Genomic DNA, 22,063 nt, shown 5'->3' with positions numbered 1-22,063 from the left:
AATCTATAGGGCAAGATGCAATGACTTGTTGCAAAAACCCCTGAAAGAAGAACTCAAATAGACACTTCAAAATATAAGTACCCAAAAAGACTATGTAATTATAGTCATGTAAGTATTTGTAATTTGTTACTTCCACCCCAGGTCTGCAGGTAATGGATGGTCCAGAAACCAACTTCACAATCACACATGTTAGCTGTTGACACATCTGACCTCACTTTGCAGCAATATGTGTAATTTTTAACATCAGAGACTTTTCTCATGATCTGTTTACATTCTCTTGCTAAGGTACGCCAGCTCCGGACCGGTCTCGCCAGCTGCAGTGCCCAGGCAGACACCCAACACAACCCGGCGCCTACATGGAACACGGTGTCTTTGAAAAATGCAAACAAAGGCTTTTTTCCCCGAGCAAAGCTGCTAAAATAAAACTTAACCACACTTGGGCACCTTCAGGCGTGTTCCACTGGAATCAAAATGGCTCTCAGAAGTTCCTTCCCAACACGTCTACTATGCGATAGGTGCCAGAACACTCAATCACCACCAACTGAAGCCTTGAGTACTTCTGCACATGTTGAATACAGGTGTAAGTCCTGAGGCGGAGGCAGCGCTTTGTGTGCTTTATGAGAGCTCAACAAATGCCTTACACACAAACAACAGCCAACTATGGGGTGAGGCACACTGGACGGATTTCTGTTTTTAACTGTGCTCATGAAAAACGCGAACTCAAGGTCACCAGATCTTGGGCACATTTCTCCAGCCGTCTCACTGCGGTATCATGCACACGGTGGCAATTGGTGAAAACGGAGAGGTTAAGTCGTGTGCCTGTGATACCAAGAGGGGTTTAACACACGGGGGAGTGGGGAATCTCCAGCTGCTCGCCATTCTCCCCCATGGGCTTCTTTTGGCTAGGGTGTCAACCGCATGCTAATGTCTGCAGCCTCACAGTTGTGTGTTTCTATCTCGCCAGAGTCTCTGCCTTGCAGTGTGTGTGACATCTGCAGGAAATGAGAGCCATCCTCGTACAGCTGATGAAGACAAAAGGGACTGACAGACTCTATAGGACGACCGTAGCTAAAATGTTGGAGGACGTCCAAGTGTTTAAGAACTTTTCCCTTCATTTCCTAAACCACTGACAGTGATGGATCACGCAGAACTGACAGTGTCTTAGAAGTAATCTGGGGTAAGGAAACAGAGAAAGGGAAAGGTTGAGCTTCAGACACAAAGAGTTAAAGCATATGGCAACAATAGAGCGCAAACAACAAAGCAGAGATCCCCTATCTGGACAGTACAGGGCTTAATATATGTGGACTTTCTCTCAACACGGCGCTGAACCACACGAGAACTGCATGGTGGGTAAATGTGGTTTCAGCTGGGAAGGCTACAAGACTTTCCGACGTGAAATTGTGGGAGACCCCACACATAACAAGTGCTTTCACAACGTGGCTTTACTGAAGCCGACACGTCACACCATAATGTGAAAAACCTCAATCTGAGATCCCACTCCAGTTCCCATTATCACGCAGGACTTCGACGCCGCTTCCCGGACGGACACACATGAAAAGATAATGAATCGTTTCAAATAGAATATTAATAATAAGGCCCTCCTTCCTGAGAAAATAAACAGTCTCGATGTGATTTAATCCGTCTTCTGTCCAGCAGCAAGTAGCACAGTTGGGTTGATGTCTCACAGGTATCAGTTTTCAATTCAATCGGTGACGAACATGTACTTTTAAATTAAACATGCTTTTTTTGCAGTATGAAGGGTTTATGAGGCCCTGTCAGTTCAGGCCCTGCATCAGATAAGAGTTCACTGCCTGAAGGGGGGAAAGCCTCTTAACCGCATGGCAAAACCATACTGGCTAACCCGGTTCAAGTGAAAAAGCAGGATGACAAGAGATGACTTCCACGCCAATGGAAAATCTTTGTCTCCCTCTGGTGGACAACAGCTCCAGCTGCTGTGTTCTTTGCATAAAGGGGGCTTCAAAAAATGAAAAAACATGAATCCATCAATACTTCTTATTTCAATGACGGAGGGTCTTGAGTCACACACAAGGAATCAATGGAAAAGGGCCATTACATTCACAGCTTATGGCAGTTGATGTTCATAATTTTACTTTAAATAGAGGGTTTGGGATTGTAGGAGGAAGCCAAAGTAACCGTAAAAATCAATGCATGCACAGGTAATACTTACAAACACCACATTCTCCCAGTTCAATCGAGAGTCCCAAACACTTTATCAGCCCTGACACTGACAGCAGAATTGCAAAGATCACTTTTAATAATGTTAAATAAACTTAACCTGCTGTAATTCCCCTGTGATCATAGCCTCTGGCTGAGCTCACTGCCAAACTGCAATCAGAACATCATAACTGTCTAAACCTACTGTAAATATTTGATTTTTCTTCACAGAGTGCAAATTCTTAATGCGTCAACATTCGCACATTTATTTATGGGTTTCATAACAATATTTTGAATACAGCAGTCAGTAGTTGGAGCACACGTCAGCCTTATATCATTATCTCATAAAACACCAGCAGCACACAGTATATTAGCACCAGTCATGAAGCCAACCAACACACGCTGAATACACAACCCGGGAGGTCTTTTGCACAGAAAAATGAATTTTGAAAATGTTGGAATACTCTTTTCTAACATTTAAATTAGAAATAAAACGAGATTTATCACTGAAGGACAGTGAGTCTGAGCAGGATGGCAGGCGGATAGCTTCAACGGTGTTCCTAATAGGTATGTTAACAGGGTTGCCAAAATATGAAATATGCAATTTTATAAAAACACACTACTTTTTTTTTTTTTTTTTAATTTTGCTGCAATTCACAGATGGTATATCAGCTGTAATTAAACTAAGTGTCCAGTGAGTCCAGCCCAAAGAGACTCGAGAATGACAAGCGTCAACCACTAGATGGAGTTACAAAGTCAGCGATTGAACAGCCTCTTCAGAAATCTTCTTCCCCTTAAAGGGAACAAATAAGCTTCATCTTTTTAACCACACTAGCTGTTGATTGTAATTCTGTACAATCTGGGAAACAGGTATTTTCAGGCATAACGACAAAACCGCAACTGTCAAGGTCACGATCATTTGCTCCCTCCTCACAGTGTATTTATCGGCTTCCTTTAAAGAATTTAGGCACAATAGTTTCAGTGTAGATATTATCTATCAGCATAACTGTGAAATAGGCACATTATGTTCATAAAAAATACAACCACAATCTAGCTTTTTCCATTAATAGTAACAAGTGTACACTATTATTCAAGTACTGGAATGGCCAAAACATTATGTAAATCAGCACAGTGAAAATATGTTGAATTTGTTTCCAGTGTCATTAGTGGCACAGAATATAATGTGAAATTATTCCTGCCCTTTGTATAGTCCTGTACACATTAAAGCATGCACCTCAGAGTGGCATAATCAGACAAAGTGCTCCAGTGGGCCGACATACATCACAGCCAGGTAAACAGAATCACAGGCTGCTTTATTTTTAATAAAAAAAAAAAAAAAAAAAAGTCTGATTTGTTTCTGGCTGTGATGTGGGCGGCCTGGAACATGCATTGCTTGAGATCCTCGGGTCAGAATACAAGACAAGTCTTGTGTCGGCAGGTCGTGTGACATGTCCCTGTTGGAGACGGTGTTCTCGGGAGCCTGGTCAGCTCAGTAAGGGTCCGTCTCGATCGCGATCCTTCTGTGCAAGCAGCAGGTGAACACCATCCCACAGATCTGAAAACAGGAAGCGTGAGGTCAAGAAAAAGCTGCTCAGTCGCCATGGAGGACTGCAGGAACTGAGGGATGGAGAAGGGGTGAAAGGTGACGGTCGCGAGGACTATGGAGCTGGTTGCTATGGGAATGTCAGCAGTTGGGCAGCCATTATTGCAGCAACAAGTGTGCACGCAGACTGGCATGGAAACAAAGCTGGATGGGGGGTAACAAAGCAGCGGGATGCAAAAAATGTAATAACAGGACTCTGTATTTGAAAGTAATGGTCCTGAAACTTCAACTAGGATCGAGAGAAATAAATCCAACCATAAACTGATGAACATGGATTATGACAGATACTGTAATTTCTTGAAACTAGGTTCGGAAAATAAGATCCGGTTTTAATGTAATTTAAATTACACACAGTCGATCCACCAGTACGCTACATGTCAAAAGAAAAAAAAATTAAGTGAGATTCTCAAGAGTAGATATATTGATCCAACCAGAAAGCCCAATGGATCCTCAGGCATGTGCCCAATTTCCATCTTTGAGTCTCTAAAAGCCCTCTGGGAAAGTCTTTGTCGAGTCAGTCAGCAAAAAGTAATGGCGCCTCACGTATTAAGTTGAGCAACTTTCCCGCTAACAGATGAAAATGATTGACTCTTAAACTTTGAATGATAAGCTAAGAATGATGACACGGATTGGAAAGTTCGGGGTAAAAAAAGCATCACAGTTTCACAGGAAAAAGAAATGATGCAACAATGTGCAAAAAAGTAAAATACAAATTAAATGATATGATCAGACATGTGTCATTCAGATGAATGGCAGGAGTGCATATTTGGACAAACGACTGCGAGCCTTCATTCGAGAAAACTCAAGATAACTTCAACTATTTTGGAATGCAAGTAACTATAGCAACGGCATTAACGCTTCTGTAGAAAAGAAATGCAATGAATGGTGTTTAAAAAAACATCTTTATCGTGTATTCTGTTAATTTTGAAATGGAAAATGCATGAGGTCATCACTGCTACTTCACTGCAAAAATAGCATAATCCCTGGAGGGATCAATAAAAGTATACAACATCTAAAATAGATTAAAAAAAAGTAGGAATGATATCAAAACTGTGCACACTGTACACATCGAGTCAACACTTTTTAGGTTAAAATTGCCATGGGGGATACCAATAAAGACCTCAGTATAACCTCTAATTCATTTGTCCTTTTCGTGTCATTGGACTTGAGAAGCACAGCACAGAGGATAAGCAGACAACTTCTGATTATTCACGCCATTCTCTGGATGCATTTGACTTTTTTTTCGAGTCGTCACAGCCTTTTTCCATACAGCAGCCCGTTATTACAACATGCATCAATCAGTCGCACGCAGCCAAGGCCAAGCATGTGCACGCTTCACTCTGCACCGGCGTTGCAAACAATCGTGAGCGTGCACGTTCAGCATGCAAGCAAACCGTTCATCTCGCATGTGAAATACTGCAGGCAGTAGCACATGGACAAATATGCAATCAAATATCTACCATGCCCTCCAACCTTGTCTTTCCATTTGATTAAACCACCAAGGTGCTCTAGAGCCAAATTACAATGCACCAAAGTAGTCCTCCTCTTCTTTATAGAGTAGATAGATAAAGCAGGCTGTCAACAGAGCCCCAGCCAGCTACAGTGACAACAGACACACAGAAAAGACACACAACACAATGCACCAACGACAGATTAGTGTGATCAGACATAGATTCTGCTACTGGTTTTCAGGCAAAAACTACAATTAGTCAAAGATTTATTCAAACAGACAGACACACAAGTTCAATCAGTACCTGATAGATCATGGACATTTAAGACATGAATATTAAGACAGAATGAAAACTGACAAAGACATTTAATAAAATGATTCTGTGGCAGATATGAGCTCGGACTGAGATGTGTTAAATCAAACACTGCTAAACAGGCTCATCTCTGAGTGTGATTTTTTTATTTGTCCCAGTAGTGTGTATACATTAGGTCCCTTTTTGCTATATTAAGCAAAGTTTTGCCATCAGAATAATACAATCACAAGTGTTAAGCTAGAATCTTGAATTTGCTTCTCAAGTTTTGCTTAGTTGTTGTATTGTTTTTTTCCATCTTCCACAAGTTTCCATAATTATTTCAACAAATGTTTTGGCCTAATATCTACATCACTTTGTAAGTAATTGATGCTAAGCAACACACTATGTTAAGTATGTAACTGTGATAAAAATAACCCTGGAAAGATTCAAAGGTTTATTCAATCTCAGGTTTTAACCATGTTAATTTATGAGTGCCATGATAAGGAAAGTCATCCGAACAAAAAGCATCCATACAGGTTTTATTACGCCCTGCAAAGCTTAAGAGCTTGAGTCCATCTCAGACTGGGACAAATCAAATAATAGGAATGAACAAAATCAGATAAAGGTGACAGAGAGGCTGCAATGAGATGAAAAGAAATGTCCATTTAGAGGTTGTTGACCTACCAGGGTACATTTTCAGTAATGGATAGATAACAACCCATCTCCCTGGGGTTTGATCAACAGAGGTCAGCATCGAATAGCCAAATTTGAGAGCGCTTTCTCTCTTTGGATAAAATAACAACTGAGCTTTAATAGAGCCAAAATCATTCAGAATGAAAACGGATTGTTTTGTTCTTCTTCACCCTCGTCTACACTCAAAATCAGATTGGACTTACCTGCAGACAGGCCACTCCGATGCCCACTGCACCAATAATCAACAGGTGGTCTGCCAGGAACCGCTCCAGCTTCGTGATACAACCACCCTGCAGAGAGAGAAATTAAAATCCTCACCACAGGCTGAACATGAGCACAAAACAGATCAGGGCTCCGATTGTTGGGAGCTTGCGTTGTATGCCTCACACTGCTCCAACAGCAAAGAAGAAAACAGCTTTCAGGTATAGAGATAAAATTGTAGGTTGACAACATGTGGAAATTGTATGGTGTCTAAAAAGCACACAGAAATATTTTTGTTCTCCCTAAACTTAGTGAGAAACATGTAATGTACAAGAATCAGGTTTAGCCATTAGGTTTAAGTTCATAAGAGATTACAGCAGCTACTGGAGGGTTTTAGATGGAAAAATATCCCCTGAGCAACATGGAAAAGCTTTTAAAAACAGAGAAAGGTTTCCATTGAACTGCAGCATTTCAATTTTTTGGCATCCAAAGTGCAGAAACCAACATGGCTGTAAATTCATTCTCAATTTTTCCTGTCTATTTTGTTGCTTATTGCAACTTGCAGTTTGAATTGCCTATTTTAGCTTTTTTTAAGCACCAGATGGCCGAAAGAGATTGAAACTTAAATCACAGGACACACACGCAACACAATTGCCGAGACAGGTAAGACTAGCAAAATAGCTTTTCTCCAGAGAATCTGCAGCCCACTGACCTCCACCTTGTAGATGTTGGAGGGGTGGTCTCTCTTGCCACACTGATGGGTGATGGTCTTACAGCAGCTGTCTGGCACCACCCGGCCCTCTGCTTGCTTTGATGAAACGTAGACGCTCAGCATCCAGTCGTGAGAGTTGTTGCTGCCGCAGCACTTGAACTGGTGAGGGAAGAGAGATAGAGAGAGGTTTGGGTTCATGATGTCGAAAAGAAAAGAAAATATCTCATATCCAGATTGCAACATCTTATATATTCTAAGGCCGAGTATTCCATTATCACAGTTCTGGTAATGTCACAATTCTTGAATCTGAAAGGAGAGAGTGGTTTTTCCATTCAGGGCCGTCTGGTTATCTCACAAACTGCCTTGTGTAAACCTTCCTGGCATCAAAAGAAACTCTTCAACTACAATTCAGCCTCAGCTCTAAGTGCATCATTTAGAAAAGGTGTAGACTGACTCGTAAAAAAAAAAAACAAAAAAAAAAACAAACTGAAGGCTCCATCTAAGCTTACATAAAGCAACCAAACAGAGGGGGTTTGTAAATATATTCCATACATCTTGTTGGAGCTTGTCCACAGCTAATGTGACGGCGTCCTTCCCTGGCTGTGAGTAGTTCTCTGTCATGGTCTGGTTGAGATGCTGCTTCAGCTCCTCGCTCAGCTGGAAATGAGAGAGAGGGACGTATAATGACAGCGTGTCTGGGACATCAAAGACGCAGTGAAAAGTTGGCGGAGAGGTGGATAGAATTTTTGATAGAATTTTTGGGAGAGAGTTAAAATCTATTTCTCATTCACGGCACAGGGAGCTTCATTTACAATCACACACACAAGACATCAAGTACACAAGGAACATGAATAATGTAAGAACTGAGAGGAACTTTAAAGGTGAGGTGGAAGAGGTGAGTTAAGGTATGATGAATCTGAAACAACTTCTGCTCGTTTGACTGCTCAAGAAACACTCAAAGAAGTGCACAATATAAAAGTATGACTGTGAATTTTACCATATTTCTTTTCTCTGTGTGAAATGCATTCTAGTTCCAAGGTGGTATTACGTGGTCACTGGCTATTATATTAAAAAAATATACAAATTAAAAAGCTGTATCCCATCTTTCTACAATGAGATGCTATGAGAATAGATCTCAACAAGGATTTTTGAAGTACGGTACTTAAACTGCAAAACTCTCGGGGCTATTAGTTTTCAGACAAATGCTAAAAAAAAAATAAAAAAAAGGCTGGATTGCACAGAGCATAAACAACATGAAATAACACTTTCTCTGGAAACATACACCGTTTGTTGCATATTTATCAGCTTCATTCAAATAATCACGATGGCAGTTTTCTAGATTGTTTGCCTTCCAAGTCTACCGAGTTCCTATTTAGTGTCAATTTAAATGCTAAGTGAGCGCTCTCTTTAACTGGCTTTTGGTTGAGCCACTGCACCTGACCACCGCTCAACGACGTGACGGCTTACCCTCTGATAGTACACATATGCCAGTACTCCAGCCACCAGTTCGATCAGGAAGATCAACAGCAGGCAGAAGAAATACTGCAGAGGAGAAAGCGAGTAATTAGAGCAAAGACATCAATCAACATCAGCATGTCGCTTGAACTTAGTCGCTGAGAACTCAAACTTAGGACGCCTCAATATAATCTTTCATCAGCTGTCATGGTGGCGCATCTGTCACGTCTAACACAGATGGCGTCATGGCGGTATTGTACAAAATGAGACAACCAGAAAGCAGTTTGACAGGCGGTACGATCAGATTTCTGGAGGGCATCTTCAGGAAGCTCCACGCGCTGCTTGAAATCGCTTGTTTTGTATCATAATTACCTTCCAAAGCATCATCTTGGCAAATAAAAAAAGAACTATAACAGTCACAGGAGTATAAGCATCCAAGTGTGTTTACCAAAAAAAAAAAAAAGAAATCAAGAAATCAAGACTTAAACAACAGACTGGGACAGTTAATAATTTGAAATAACACACAAATGTTTGTCCAATGGCTCATATATCTATCACAACATGACACACACATCTATACACACTCGTGCTCACACAGCTGATGAGCTCCAGCGGTCTCAAAGCGGGATAGAAAAAGAGCGACCTCGGCGTTATGGGCCGGCAGACGCCTCCAAACCAACCTGCACCAGACAAAGCGGTGGCACGCTGCTGGTCACGAAAAGCTGCTGGGAAGCAATGATCTCAGTGGAAAATGTTTGACACAGATGTACTTTCTTTCACAGTTATCACAGATAGTGTGTGATACAGAAACACAGCCTGGCTCGTATCTCTTGGTTACAAGATTTAGAAACTGTGTGGCTGCTGCCCACACAAAATGCTAACTTCACCCGTTCGCACACACTTACTGTACTGCACACGCTTGCAACACTTTAATCTCTCCAATCTAATCTATACATAGCACATCAGTGCAGTTGGTAGAGAAACAAGCAGCTTCATGAATTCCACACGTCCATCCCTTCATCTTCCTTCTTTCATTGTTCTCCGTCCATCAACTGGAGATAGACAAACCTAAAAATAGTCCTGCGGCAGTGAACGTTCACCTCCCGCCTCCTTCTCTCCCACTGGGTCCTGTCGCTGTAAAAATAATGAGGACAGTAAAGGCCCAGTCAGGGCCATTTGTCAGCATCGAGGGAAAAGACCTGAGTCCAGGATTAGCATGGAAATGTTCTATGTTATCTTGCTGCTCAGGTGTTTGGTAGATATCCGTGTATACCTTCACAGACAAAGAAATGTTTTCTTATCCAGTTTGTTCTGATGCAGCATTAGAAATCTGCACTTTGTTCAATGTTGTACATCAAACAAACTGTAAAACTGAACATCTTCTCAACTAAGGAGACAGCTGCTTCCAGCAGACCGTGAGTAAAAAGCAGAATACCACCTGGACAGTAAGCCAGTCCATCAGACATCACCCATACACACACACACACACAGCCACGTTGGATTCACTAAATAACCAAACACACACACATACGTGAAGGTTGTCTTCCTGTAAGGTGACATTGCGAACCAGTACATCACCATGCAGCATCTGTATAATAAGCATTATGAGGCATTTCTTAAGGACAACTAACACATTCATAACTGATTTCTACTAAAAAATATCACTGCAATGCAGAATAATTGTTGTGCTTACCACCATGGTAATGTGATGGGCTACAATTTTGGATTTACACTGTGGGATAACAAGATTCCTGTGCTAATGCAAAACTTGACTTAAACAAAATTGCACTGGTTTTCCTCCAAACATTAGCATGCAGTTTCTATCCTTCCAGTCAAATAATGTCCAAAATGCCAAAACTTATGATATTCTAATTAATCATAAACGTCCACCTTGGCTTTCCTCACAGAAAAGTGTTTTGCATCCACACTGGGTCGTTAAACAGATGAGAGTCATAACAATCAAACTGCGTGTTAATGCACAACCATAAAAAAAAATGTTATGAGTGATCATAACAGTGCGCACGTAATCTCTTCCTGGCTCACCGTGGTCAAACAGCTTCTCTGCTCCCGGATGACGGCGCAACAGCCCAAAAAGCCCGTCACCACCACCAGGCTGCCGGCCAGAATGAGGATATACGCCGACACTGCAAACGTGCTGGAAGCCAACAGGCTCAAGTAGTCGCTCTTCTCCAGCAGAGTCCAAACTCCGACGCCCAGGACAGCAGCTCCACCCACCTGCAAAAGGAGGAGGAGGAGGGGGAAGATATCAGACAAGTAAGACTGAGACAAAGATTAGATTGCAGTAAAACATTGCGAAGGTATAAATACATAAACGCAGCAATGGAAGCATGTGTCACACAAAAGGGAAACGTGAAAGAAACGGAAAGCATTCAGCGTGCCAAATCAATAAAAGAAACCACAGTAGCACTTTTCAGGACAGGAAGTGACAACTAGGAACAGAGTTCAATGCTTTGAGGTGAGTCACAAGAGAAAGGATACAGGAACGGACACTGAAGGTTGAGAGAGGAAAAAAAAACACAGGAAACAGAAAAAAACAGAGGAAAGCAGCCAAACAAGAGAAATGAAAACCTTAAGATCAGTGGGACTTCGGAGATTTAGTTAGGGCATAATGACCGTTTCCTGACATAGAGGTCCAGATCTGTTCTTCTCATCTCAAGTTTCACAGGCGGACAAATAGGAAATGCCTCAGAAAGTCTGTCCCCTTCATCCTCCCATCCCTTTCCGTCAAAAGCCAGAGCCTTCTACCCACTGAAACAAGCCCAGCCGAGAAGGCACCCATTGGATATATACATATATATATATATATATATATATATATATATATATATATATATATAGTAAGAACAATCCTCTCAAACTGAAGTTTAATTTTAGATTTAACAGAGTAAATAACGATTTGTTGGGCCCTTGGATTTATGCTGCTGCCTCTCTCTATATACACATTAGCATCCTATCATGTTTCTACTGATAAAGCCAGGATAAGGAGCAGATGTGGCCTAAACAAATACATAACCTAACATATGTTGAGTTCTTTCTTTAAATAGAAACAGAGTGAAAGCAAAAAAAACATGGCCAATAATACTAGAGAAAAGCCATTCTGACTGATGATGCACACTGAACAAGAGGACTGGTGAGTGGAGGCTGAGGCCCACACAGCAATGAGCTACAAATGTTTTCCTGAGATGAAGTGTAAGGTGGTGACAGAGAATTAACTGAAACCTCCAGCTAAAGCTTGATCCCTCTTCTCTTTTAACTCCCTCCCACATACAGATCTGCCTCACTACTCAAAACCTTTTTTTTTTTTTTTTATAACACTTCACACTTTGAAACTGTTTCAAAGCTCAGGCAGCAGCAGCGGTAGGAGCACACAGTCTCGGCAGCAAACTGCAGCTACAGAAAGCGTGGTGCCAGAGAGCAGGTTTGATACACTGCTCCCATCCGAACACTGACAAGCGCTAAATAATCCATGACTCACTTTGGGCCGAGTCCAGAGCTCAACCTTTTCAGACTAAGAAGTTTCCTGCATCCATCTGCTTTTTTTTTTTTAATCCTTCTAATGTCTTTTAGTTTGGGATGTCTAAAACACAAAATTGTGCTTTGAAAGGTAGAGAAATCATGAGATTATGTTGCCATTTATCACTACGATACAAGCTGAATGATAAAAAGCATTACATGAAGTCTCAAAGTCATGAAGGAGACACCAGCGTTTGTGCTCTCGTTCAGTTAGATGGCGTCAACTGATGTAAATGGATTAGTGTATTGATTTGCAAATATAATAAACTAAACAGTAATTTATAAATGGAGTGATAATGGCACATTGACCATTACAAGGGAATCCCTGCAATCTTTGATAAAATCTCCCAAAAAAAAAAAAGCGGTAACACTTTACTTGAAGCCCCCCTGCATAACACATTATAAGTAGTTATAAACACTAATACATGATCACAATGCTTTATAACTCACTATACAGCACTATACAGCATAGGATTAGGGTTAGGGTTAGGGTTAGGGTAAGGTCCTGGCATTGTGATCATCTATGAATGTTTATAACTATAGCTACACGTGTTATAATGGCATTATAATGCTTTATGAATGTACTTATAATGTGTTATGCAGGGGGGCTTCAAGTAAAGTGTTACCAAAAAAGCAAATATGCACTGTCGCTGCTACTTTTAAGCACTACATCTACGTGGCTCTCTATTCAATAAAATAAATTATGAATTTTTTCGTGCATGGAGTTGCTTTTTGAAAAGATCCAACTGCAGGAGGAGCAAAACACTGAATAGCAAATTTAGGACAGCAATGCAAGAAAAAAAAAATCATATAAACTTATTTTTAATGTGACAGTTGATAAGAAACAGACTGCCCAGTAAAGTTACTTTGATTAGCACTTTAACTGATTCTCGTTTCCGCCACAAAATTCCCAGGGTCAACCAACCAGGTATGATGGAGTTCATGTGTGGAATACGAGTGGACGGAAATGCCTCGAGACGGTCCAAAGACCTGCTGTGATGAGACGGCTTGCAGACAGCGGCGCCGTCTAAGCTCCTGTTTACACGACAATATGTTCAAGTGAAAATGGAAACCTTCTGTAAAGTGCTTGGAGCCACTGAAAATACAGTTTTTACCAAGATAAGTGACACTTCAGGCCCAGCAGTTTAAGGATAAAGGTTGAGATTGGGTATGTGCTGACAAGAGATGGTGGATATGTTGGAGTTTAAGGCTGAGGAGAAGGTGAGATGTAGGTACTTGACTGGATGTGGCAATCCTTGGAGGGAGCAGTCAGAAGATAAACAACAACAGAATTATCTATTTTCTCACATGTATAGACCATTTAGAAACAAATCTCTGAAGTGGAAGTGTCTGGGGTGGTAAAACACAAAACTGCTGCATCAGCACCGAGCGATGAGTGTTTCTAGCTTAACATGCAGAAGCGCTGCAGTTTTACGTAGTGTTTCCTTACAAAAGTAACTTACCCAAAAAAGAAAGTTAAACACAAAAAGCAGGTACTTGAGGCACACCGTCAGCCAGTCTTCCTGGTCGTCTTTGTAAACTGCAGACATCTTGCTTGCTTCGAGTCAGCTCTGGAAAATTGCAATTTAGACTTCATTAATGGAAAAACAAGAGGGCAAAGATGAAATCAAAAACAGGAAGAAGTCCACTCCAGACATGCACTTGGATTTTAAAGATAAAATATTGCAATAATCTGAGTGGTTATAACAATGCTGTCTAGCAACAATAAACACCTATTTCCAGTTCAATAACAGGAAACAGTGTGATTTGGAACAAATGTGCAAAAGCAAGGAAGACTAATCAGATGGATTTTGTTTATCAAAGAAATCTCATGAGAAAACAACATCCCAGCGGGAACTTAACATTTCAGTCTCAATGTGTCAAAAGTTACATGTTTTCCTCACATTTGTTCTCCTTGGAGGTTCACACAATCCCTGACTGATCACAAGCTGGTATCAAGTGACAATCCCGAAGGGCCTTTGAGCACAACAGAGACACACTCAAACATCCTAAAACGGTCACACGTTCTAAAACTTTCTAAATAAAAGCCACACTTGTTTTTCCAGTGGAGGAAACTCCAGTTACCTCCAAGCAGGGCTTAACCAGCAATTAAATGCCCCACGGCAGTGGACTTTACCCTGCAACGTGACAAGACATTACTGATAAATAAAGGGAGGGAAGAGAATCCTTTAGTATTTAAAACCAACTTTCTTAAAGGTTTATTCTCAATGCATCATGAATCTGAGCATCCTGGGGGACGAAAAAAAAAATCCCTCCACCTGCGCAGTTTTATACGCAGGCCAATAAAGTTGAACGCAGTCATCCGACAAATGCGAAAATACGTGTTCCGCAAAAAATACCGACGACGTACTCACCGGAGGAAGGTTCATATGGGGGGAATATTCCAGTTTAGCGGCTGTCCCTGCTGAAATAAGAGCAAACAGGCGGCGGTGCCGCTGCAGTCCGGGGGCGTTTCGTCCTGTCAGGCTTCACCGGGGTGAAACGTTCACGTCCGGCTCGGATTTCTGAACTTCACACGAGAAGATACAATTTGCTCGGAATCTCTGATAAGAAAAGATACTTGTGCAACTCGTGCATTTCTCTGTTTTTATTTAATGAAAAATTCTAGTCTATAATAGAATGCAGGGTAAAAAAGGTGTGATAGTGATAAACACAAATGTTATTTTTCACAGAAAACTCGCTCTTGTCGTGAATAACAAATTATATTATTGATCTTTTTTTGTTTTGTTGTCTTTTTTTTTGCGTCTTTGCAAAAACTTAGTGATTTACAGTAGATCACAAACTGATGATGGATTAGAGGTCTGTCCAGGGTGTTCTCTGCCTTTGCCTTTAGCTGTATAGTCAAAGTCAAAGTGAGTTTTATTGCCAGTTCCCATGTACATACGAGAGCGGAATTGGAATTCTGTCTCACTTGACCTCCTACAGTGTAGACATAATCACTCAAAATAAAAAATGGACAACATAAACAAAATATGTCACCCATTAGATTAAAGATAAGAAAGTAGAAGAAACACAAGACAGAAACTGGAGGTGGAAGTGATTAAAACAGTAAGAACAATGAACTCAAAGCTGATCTCATTAATCATTTGAGCAATATTTCACTCGAGATTTTCATCTTTTAATGAGTCAGAAGGTAAACCTGCAACTATAAGATTTTAATAGGTCCAGATTGTTCTAACTGCCTGTGAAGGCTCCATTATTGTTAACAATGAAAGCTGCAGAAAAGGAAATGGAGCTGCTGCCCTGCACCACAAGAGAGGCTGAATACCAAGGAGTCATAAACTGCCTAACCTTGGTTACAGTGTAACCACGCTCCCCCTGAAGAATTTCCCAATGAGGTATATATGAATAAACACAGACACAAAGAGGAAAAAAAGCTCCCACATCCTGACTATATTGACTAGGATACACACCATGAATTCCATTCAAGTCAAAAGTAAAATTGCTCTAAAATTTAAGTTGATTCAACAGAGACATAGGAAGTTGAAAATATCTTCATCAACAAAGTTGAGCAACATCATGCCAAACAAACCAGAGATTATGGTTTGGATTCGTATACACAGGCCAGTGATTTTTTTTGCCTACCTTGACATGTTTCGGCTGCCAAGCTGCAGCCTTCCTCAGAAGTGTCAAGGTAGGCAAAAAAATCACTGGCCTGTGTATACGAATCCAAACCAGGAATACAAAAAAAGGCCTAATGAACCTGATCGGACTACTATAAACCAGAGATTAGTATAAAAATAAATACAGCTTAATGACTTTGTCAATAACTATTGTGATGGAATAAAATCCAATTTTATATTGAAATGTAGAAACCAAAAACCTGCTTCTCTGTTCTGATGCTTCATTCATTTAATCAATGAGCATAAAACTTTAAAACCTAACTGCATATCTCATACATCCATCCATCCATCTTAAATCAGGGGTGTCAAACATAAGACCCGTGGGCCAAAGCAAGCCAACAAGTGGCTACAATACAGCTTGAGAACAGAAGACATACTTTAGAGTTTAAATTTAAAGGTTATTATGTCACTATTTGACTAGTCCAGACGACTCAAGATGAAATGTGTGTTTGTTGCCTATTAAGTAAAATGTGTTTGACACACCAAACTTGGAAGTTTGGACTTTTTTCAAAAATAAAAATCATTTATTTGGAACTTTCAATTTTCAAAGACAATTCCAGCCCTTCAGTAAGCTGAAGCTAAAGCTGTCACACTCACTCTTCTCTCCTTGCAGTCTCCTCTTTCACTGATTATGGTCCACCTTATACAAGCACAGGTGCCTAAACTGGCCCAATCAGGACAGGCTGGGCTGAACCAAAACTCATGGGGTGCTTGAAACACCCAAAAGACACCCCTCCAGACAGTGGAATGCATCACTTTGCAGCCAGACAGGTGAAATTCTGCTCCTTCAGCAGCTCCTGCTTCCTCACAGGAGCTATCGGATGCAGACATCAGCAGGAAGTGTGTCTGGTGAGTTTCATTTCAAGTAAAAGTATTTAAATAACTTCAACTGAAAAATTGTGTTACATTACCATGAATGTCCATTTTGGGCCTTGGACAGCTGCCTCCTCTTTGAAAAACACAGTCTTCATAGACACATTAGCTAAAGTTCTACCTCCACAACATGGTCGTCAAACTCAGTTCCTGCATGTTTTCCATGTCTCCCTTCTCCAACACACCTGAATCTCATGAAGCTTCATCACTAAGTTCAGCAGAAAGCCTGATAATCATTACAATCAGCTGTGTTGAAGCAGGGAAAACATGCAGGAACTGAGTTTGATGCCCCTGCCCCACAGGGTTTCCACCTGGTTGTGGACGAGAGTTGGATGCAGCAGACTCGATGGGGCAGCTGACCGGAAAGAGGTTGTTGGGCAGGAACAATGGGGCCAGGATGCAGTCCACTTACCGTAGGGCACCTTGACCTCAAACCATTTGAGCAGACAAAGGCAATCATCCTCCAGAATGTGGTTACTGGGGCACAATCGCAGAACATATGAAAAGAAAGTATTTTTCAACAACATATGACCTACTGATTCTCTTAAATGGATTTGCAATTATTACAGTTAATTTAATTTTGAAAAACAAACATGTTTTGCAGCATCTGAGACAGTAGGCTTGAATAGTCTTTCAGTGTGATAATTCTTCATCCGAGAAAGACTTACAAGCAGCGCAGCAGACTCATGAGTGTGTTCTTGCCTGTTTTTCCACCTCAGTAATCCAATATGCTTGTCAGCTATTAGGAGTAGAGGATGGCTGCAGGCCTCTGCAGTGGTCACCTGGACCGGCGACAATCAGTCGACCAGAGCAGCATTACCAAGCACAGGATGCGATCCGTCAGGCCAGGCGTGCCCCAGTGACCATCGTCTGACCAGCCAACATAACAGGAAAAATCAGATGCTATATGACGTTCTGGTTTCCTTCGCAATATACACAACTGTTCAAAATGTCCTGCAAAGGTTTTTTTTTTTTTGTTGTTGTTGCGCCTGACCTCTTGTGGTCACACTCGCCTGGAAGTCAAAGTCAAGCCTCGGGTTGACTTTTATTTTAAACCAAGCAGAGATAGCAAAAAAGCTTTTTCGTTTTTCCACCTTTAAGGCTAAAATCTGTTTAAGTTTTTCATTACTTTTTATTTTTGGGGGCAGAATCCCAATTCAGTGACTGTTGATTGTGTTGAGGCAATTTCTGTATTCTGATTCAGAGAGAGACAAAGAACGACTCATTAACAAATCAGAGTTCATATATTTAATTAAGATGATTTATCAGAGAGAAGCAAGTTAAATTTAAGAAGCAATCAAGCCAATGATGTGTAATTAAAACTAGATGCAGACAATGTCAGAGTTCTGCCAGCCGGAGAGGGTGCAGTCTTCTCTCTGTCACCTCTTGGCTTCAAGACACACAGAACCCAGCATTACAGACGTTTAAATACAGATATCAGAGGTGTTCTTCATTCATATGGCAGCATATCTTCTGTCACATGACCTCCCACCCACCAGCTTTCTATACAGCTGTGTTTCTTCTATCCCATAACCAAGTGCAGTTCTATTTATCTACTCAAAAGGAAATGGTAAATGTTAATAATCAACAGTTCAGAGTTTGATTCCAGTAATACAGAAAGTTTCCCTCACAGGTTGTATTTCAATGATAGTTGCTAGAGGCACAAGTGTCCCTTTACAGGAGCCTTGTTACCAGGCAGAATTCTTTTATTTCTCCGAGTAGATTCTTTCTCCAAGGTCAAATTATCTCAAATCCATCCAATTCTTTAATTTTCAAGGTTCACTGCACACCTAATCACATTTTTGTGGTGCAGGGTGTTCCTAGAGTGACCCTGACAATTCAAACACATTGCAGCATGAAGACAGAAGCAAGGGACAAATGTATTAAGGTGAAAAAAACAAATACAGTTCAATTTCAAATCCTGAATTTGTGTTTCTATATTTCAGTATCCAGTTGCATTTTCTGTATTTGTAGAGTGGTTAAATTAGTTGTGGCGTGCTGGTGCTTAGAAGACAATCAGAGTTTTCAAGAAAGATGGAAGTCCTGCACTTAAAAAAAAACTGGTAAAAGTAAGAACCTGCAAACAACACAAGGTTAGGCTGAAATATAAACTCTAACCTTTAATTTTAGACAGTGTGAATGGAATCAAAAGAGTTGTACTGTGAGGAAATGGAGCTGCAGTGAGTAGCAGGGGTGGGACTTTGTCGCTGTCGCAACCTGTTGAAACGAAACTTCAGTGATCAATTCAGTTTTTTTCAGTAAGACCAGTTGTGCAGCTGCTGTCACAACTTTGCAAGCGAGTTTTCCTTCGCTTTCCTTTTTCTTTATGTTGTTATAAACTTACTTGTCTTCATTAACTGCGCACTTTCTAATCCAAAAGTCTGTGTGTGACATTTTAACAGGTATTTTCGTTACTCCTGACTCCTTGTAATGATGTTGAGGTCTGTTATCCAGACCGAAACATTGTTTATTGTTGTTGTGTGTGTTAGAATAAGTGAAAGACACACATAAGATTATAGTATTTGTGACAGATTTTTTTTTTCGCCCTTTTGTTTATTTTTGTCCAGGTATGGCAAATGCCAGCAGTATACTTTCAGAAGACAAGTTCCTGTGTTCAATATGCCTGGAAGTATTTACCCAGCCAGTGTCGACGCCATGTGGACATAACTTCTGTTGCGATTGCATTCACATGTATTGGGACAACAGCCAGATTTGTCAGTGTCCATTCTGCAAAAAGACATTTGCTTCAAGACCTGAGCTCCACGTCAACACCACCATGTCTGACTTAGCTGCTGAGTTTGCAAGGATGGCACAAGTCAAGGCCTCAGCTTCAGACCCACAGCTTCAGGAACAAGTGGCGATCCTTTGCGACATCTGCTCAGAGTTGAAACACAAGGCTGTCAAATCCTGTCTCGTGTGCCTGACTTCGTTCTGCGAAGCCCACCTGGAGCCTCATCAGAGAGTTTCTGTTCTTAAAAGACACAAACTGATCGATCCCATCAGTAACCTTGATGAGAAATTGTGCCAAAAGCACAACAAGTTATTGGAACTGTTCTGTAGGACCGACCAGACCTTTATTTGTGTCATGTGTTTCAAAACCGACCACAAGAGTCACAAGGTCATGTCACTGGAGGAGGAATATGAAGCAATGATGGTGAAAAAAGACAAGGTGATGGCAGATATCCAAAGCATGATGCAGTCAAGATCTGATAAGATAGGTCAGATTGAGAGTGCGCTGGACGTCAGCCAGCTGGAGGCTCAAACAGAGAAGGAAGCTACCCAACAGGTGTTTGACGAGTTTGTGGACTATATTCGGAGAAGACAGGCTGAGCTTGTGGAGGTGATTGAGGAGCGGCAAAGGGCGACAAAGGAAAAGGCAGAAGGGTTTCTGGAAGAACTGAGGACAGAAGTCAACGAGCTTCAAAGCAAGAGCAGCGAGCTTCAGCAGCTGTCAAAATCTGAGGACCACCATTGTTTCGTCCAGAACTTATCAACCTGGTGTTCGCCCTCAAACAAAGACTGGACCAACATTGGTGTACTCACTAAAATGAGTTTTGAGGGAGTGAGGCAGGCCGTGACCCAGGTAAAACAGAAAGCTGATGAAATCATGCAAAAGATTCCTGAAATCAAAATTAAAAGGATGAGAGAACATGTGATGAACATGACGCTCAGTTCTGGCACACCACAGAAATCGCTCATCATTAGCAAAAACAGAAAAACAACTTGCGTTCGAAAATGATCAGAACCTTCCCAACAACTCAGAGATTTGTGAAGTACAAATACATTTTGGGAAAGGAGGGCTTCATGAGTGGGAAGTCTTACTTTGAGTTGCTGGTCAAAGAAAAGACTGAGTGGGCTGTTGGGGTTGCCAGAGAGTCAGTTGATCGAAAATATGAAAATCCTGTTATGAAATTCAAATTAAAGCACAAGCTTGAGAAGGTGGGAGTCTTTGAAGACTATGGAAAAGGCGTGGTGTCATTCTATTACGTCCATTCTATTCGGCACATTTATTCCTTCAGTGGTTATTGCTTTGAGGAGAAATTGTATCCATACTTTTGCCTTCACGACAGCAACAATGGGAAAAACCTGGCTGCTCTCGTCATAACACCAGTGCCACAGTCAAATGAGCCTTAATCATCTTACAGTACTGACCAACTAAATTAACTGCTAAAGTTCCCAGACTTCACAGATGCACATTTAATATTTGCACACTGGTGTTGTAGTTCGTTATCTTGCCTCACAGTCATGGCACCATATTGGATTTCTAGGTTGCACAATCCAAATGAAAATGTGTTGTTTTGTTGAGTCGTTGACTCTAAATGTTCAGCGAGTGTTAATATGGATGATTGTGTGTCTCTCTTTGATGCACCAGTAATCTATCCACAGTGTAAATTGTCCTTTTATCAGCTGAGTTATCCTGCAGCCCTGAGCAACTCTGACTTACATAAAACAGCTGTAAAAGGAGACCTGATGATGGATGGCATTTTTTTATAATTAGTGGGTGTCTTTAGTTTGCTTTAATGTATTATATTGTTATCTCTTCGTGCAACATTGTTGATGCACAGGAATAATATGATACACTGTTGTATTTTAATGGAAAAGGTTACCAATGTTTAATGTTAATATGGATACAATTTCTAAGGTGGATTTGTTGTCTTACACATTGTGATCATTAGGAGGGCTTCTATGTAGACTTGGGATACAATGCTGTAGAAAAATATATAAATAATGTAAATACTCTTTGATCTATGACAAACATATAGCCAAAACTCATCCATAATTTATCAGATGGTGATTTTTACAAAGGGTGTGAACTTGTTGGGAAAAAGAGATGCAAGCAAATAATGTTTTTTCTGCTTTCTTGTGATACACAATAATTTCAAACAAAGTGCTTTTGTACATTTAACAAGCCATTTGAATAAACTACATTTTTCTGGACTTATTCCTTCTGTCTTCTTCTCTTGTTTGTTTTGATATTGTACTCATGGTTGCAAAGCATTTACCAACAACTCTTCTGTGTATAATTTGGGCGTAACTCATTAAACTGTAACAGCAGGACCATCAAGCTCAGAAGCAAAGAGAAGCGTATTATTTGTCTCTGTGCATGCTGTTTTACAATGACATTGATGGAAAACTCATAAGTGTCGATACTGCTATAAAAATGCAACTGTTTTGTGTGTAATTCTGAAACTATTAGCAAAGACAGTTTTGCACAAAGGAACTGGAGGAGCATTGTGGTTATGTAAGCTGCAATAGCTTAATCAATGTTAAATAAAAAATAACATATCAGCAGGCTTTATGCTATATTAGTCCAGTATTTCATTGTGTGAAGGCGACCTCTATGAATGGGTTTAAATGAGCTCAGGCGACCTGCAGTGGTAAACAATGCAGCTTTATGATGGAACTCAACAGAGTGGCGTCACACATCTTT

The 22,063-nt window shown here is 40.7% G+C and overlaps 1 protein-coding gene and 1 pseudogene across 4 annotated transcripts; one reads left to right on the top strand and one right to left on the bottom strand.

Annotated features, from left to right (window-relative positions):
* Positions 1 to 2,743: 2,743 nt before the first annotated feature.
* tspan11 (tetraspanin 11) lies at positions 2,744 to 14,586 on the bottom strand. Of its 4 annotated transcripts, XM_030113929.1 has the most exons (10): positions 14,491 to 14,510; positions 14,201 to 14,253; positions 13,579 to 13,686; positions 10,625 to 10,816; positions 8,594 to 8,668; positions 7,679 to 7,783; positions 7,127 to 7,285; positions 6,417 to 6,503; positions 5,252 to 5,375; positions 2,744 to 3,730 (listed from the first exon to the last, which is right to left on the bottom strand). In XM_030113929.1, the coding sequence occupies exons 3-9, from the start codon at positions 13,663 to 13,665 to the stop codon at positions 5,298 to 5,300; spliced, it is 783 nt and encodes a 260-aa protein (XP_029969789.1). In that variant the 5' UTR covers positions 13,666 to 13,686; positions 14,201 to 14,253; positions 14,491 to 14,510; the 3' UTR covers positions 2,744 to 3,730; positions 5,252 to 5,297. The 4 variants fall into 4 exon arrangements, 3 of the variants coding, with proteins under 3 accessions (XP_029969789.1, XP_029969788.1, XP_029969790.1); XR_003933360.1 differs by lacking the exon at positions 14,201 to 14,253 and having other exon boundaries at positions 5,239 to 5,375; positions 14,491 to 14,586; XM_030113928.1 differs by lacking the exon at positions 14,201 to 14,253 and having other exon boundaries at positions 14,491 to 14,586.
* Positions 14,587 to 19,201: 4,615 nt separating this feature from the next.
* Positions 19,202 to 20,766, top strand: LOC115404648 (E3 ubiquitin/ISG15 ligase TRIM25-like; annotated as a pseudogene).
* The last annotated feature ends 1,297 nt before the right edge of the window (positions 20,767 to 22,063 follow it).

This window comes from Salarias fasciatus, chromosome 17 (assembly GCF_902148845.1).
Source record: "Salarias fasciatus chromosome 17, fSalaFa1.1, whole genome shotgun sequence".
Lineage (NCBI taxonomy): Eukaryota > Metazoa > Chordata > Actinopteri > Blenniiformes > Blenniidae > Salarias > Salarias fasciatus.
This window is presented reverse-complemented; position numbering and strand designations above follow the sequence as displayed.

Coding starts and splice junctions, on each gene's coding strand:
- tspan11 (XM_030113928.1), bottom strand. CDS start 13,665: ATGTCTGCAGTTTACAAAGACGACCAGGAAGACTGGCTGACGGTGTGC. Junction 10,817..13,578: donor TGTTTAACTTTCTTTTTTGG/GTAAGTTACTTT, acceptor CTCCTTTTGCAG/GTGGGTGGAGCTGCTGTCCT. Junction 6,504..7,126: donor CCAACATCTACAAGGTGGAG/GTCAGTGGGCTG, acceptor CTCTCTCTGCAG/GGTGGTTGTATCACGAAGCT.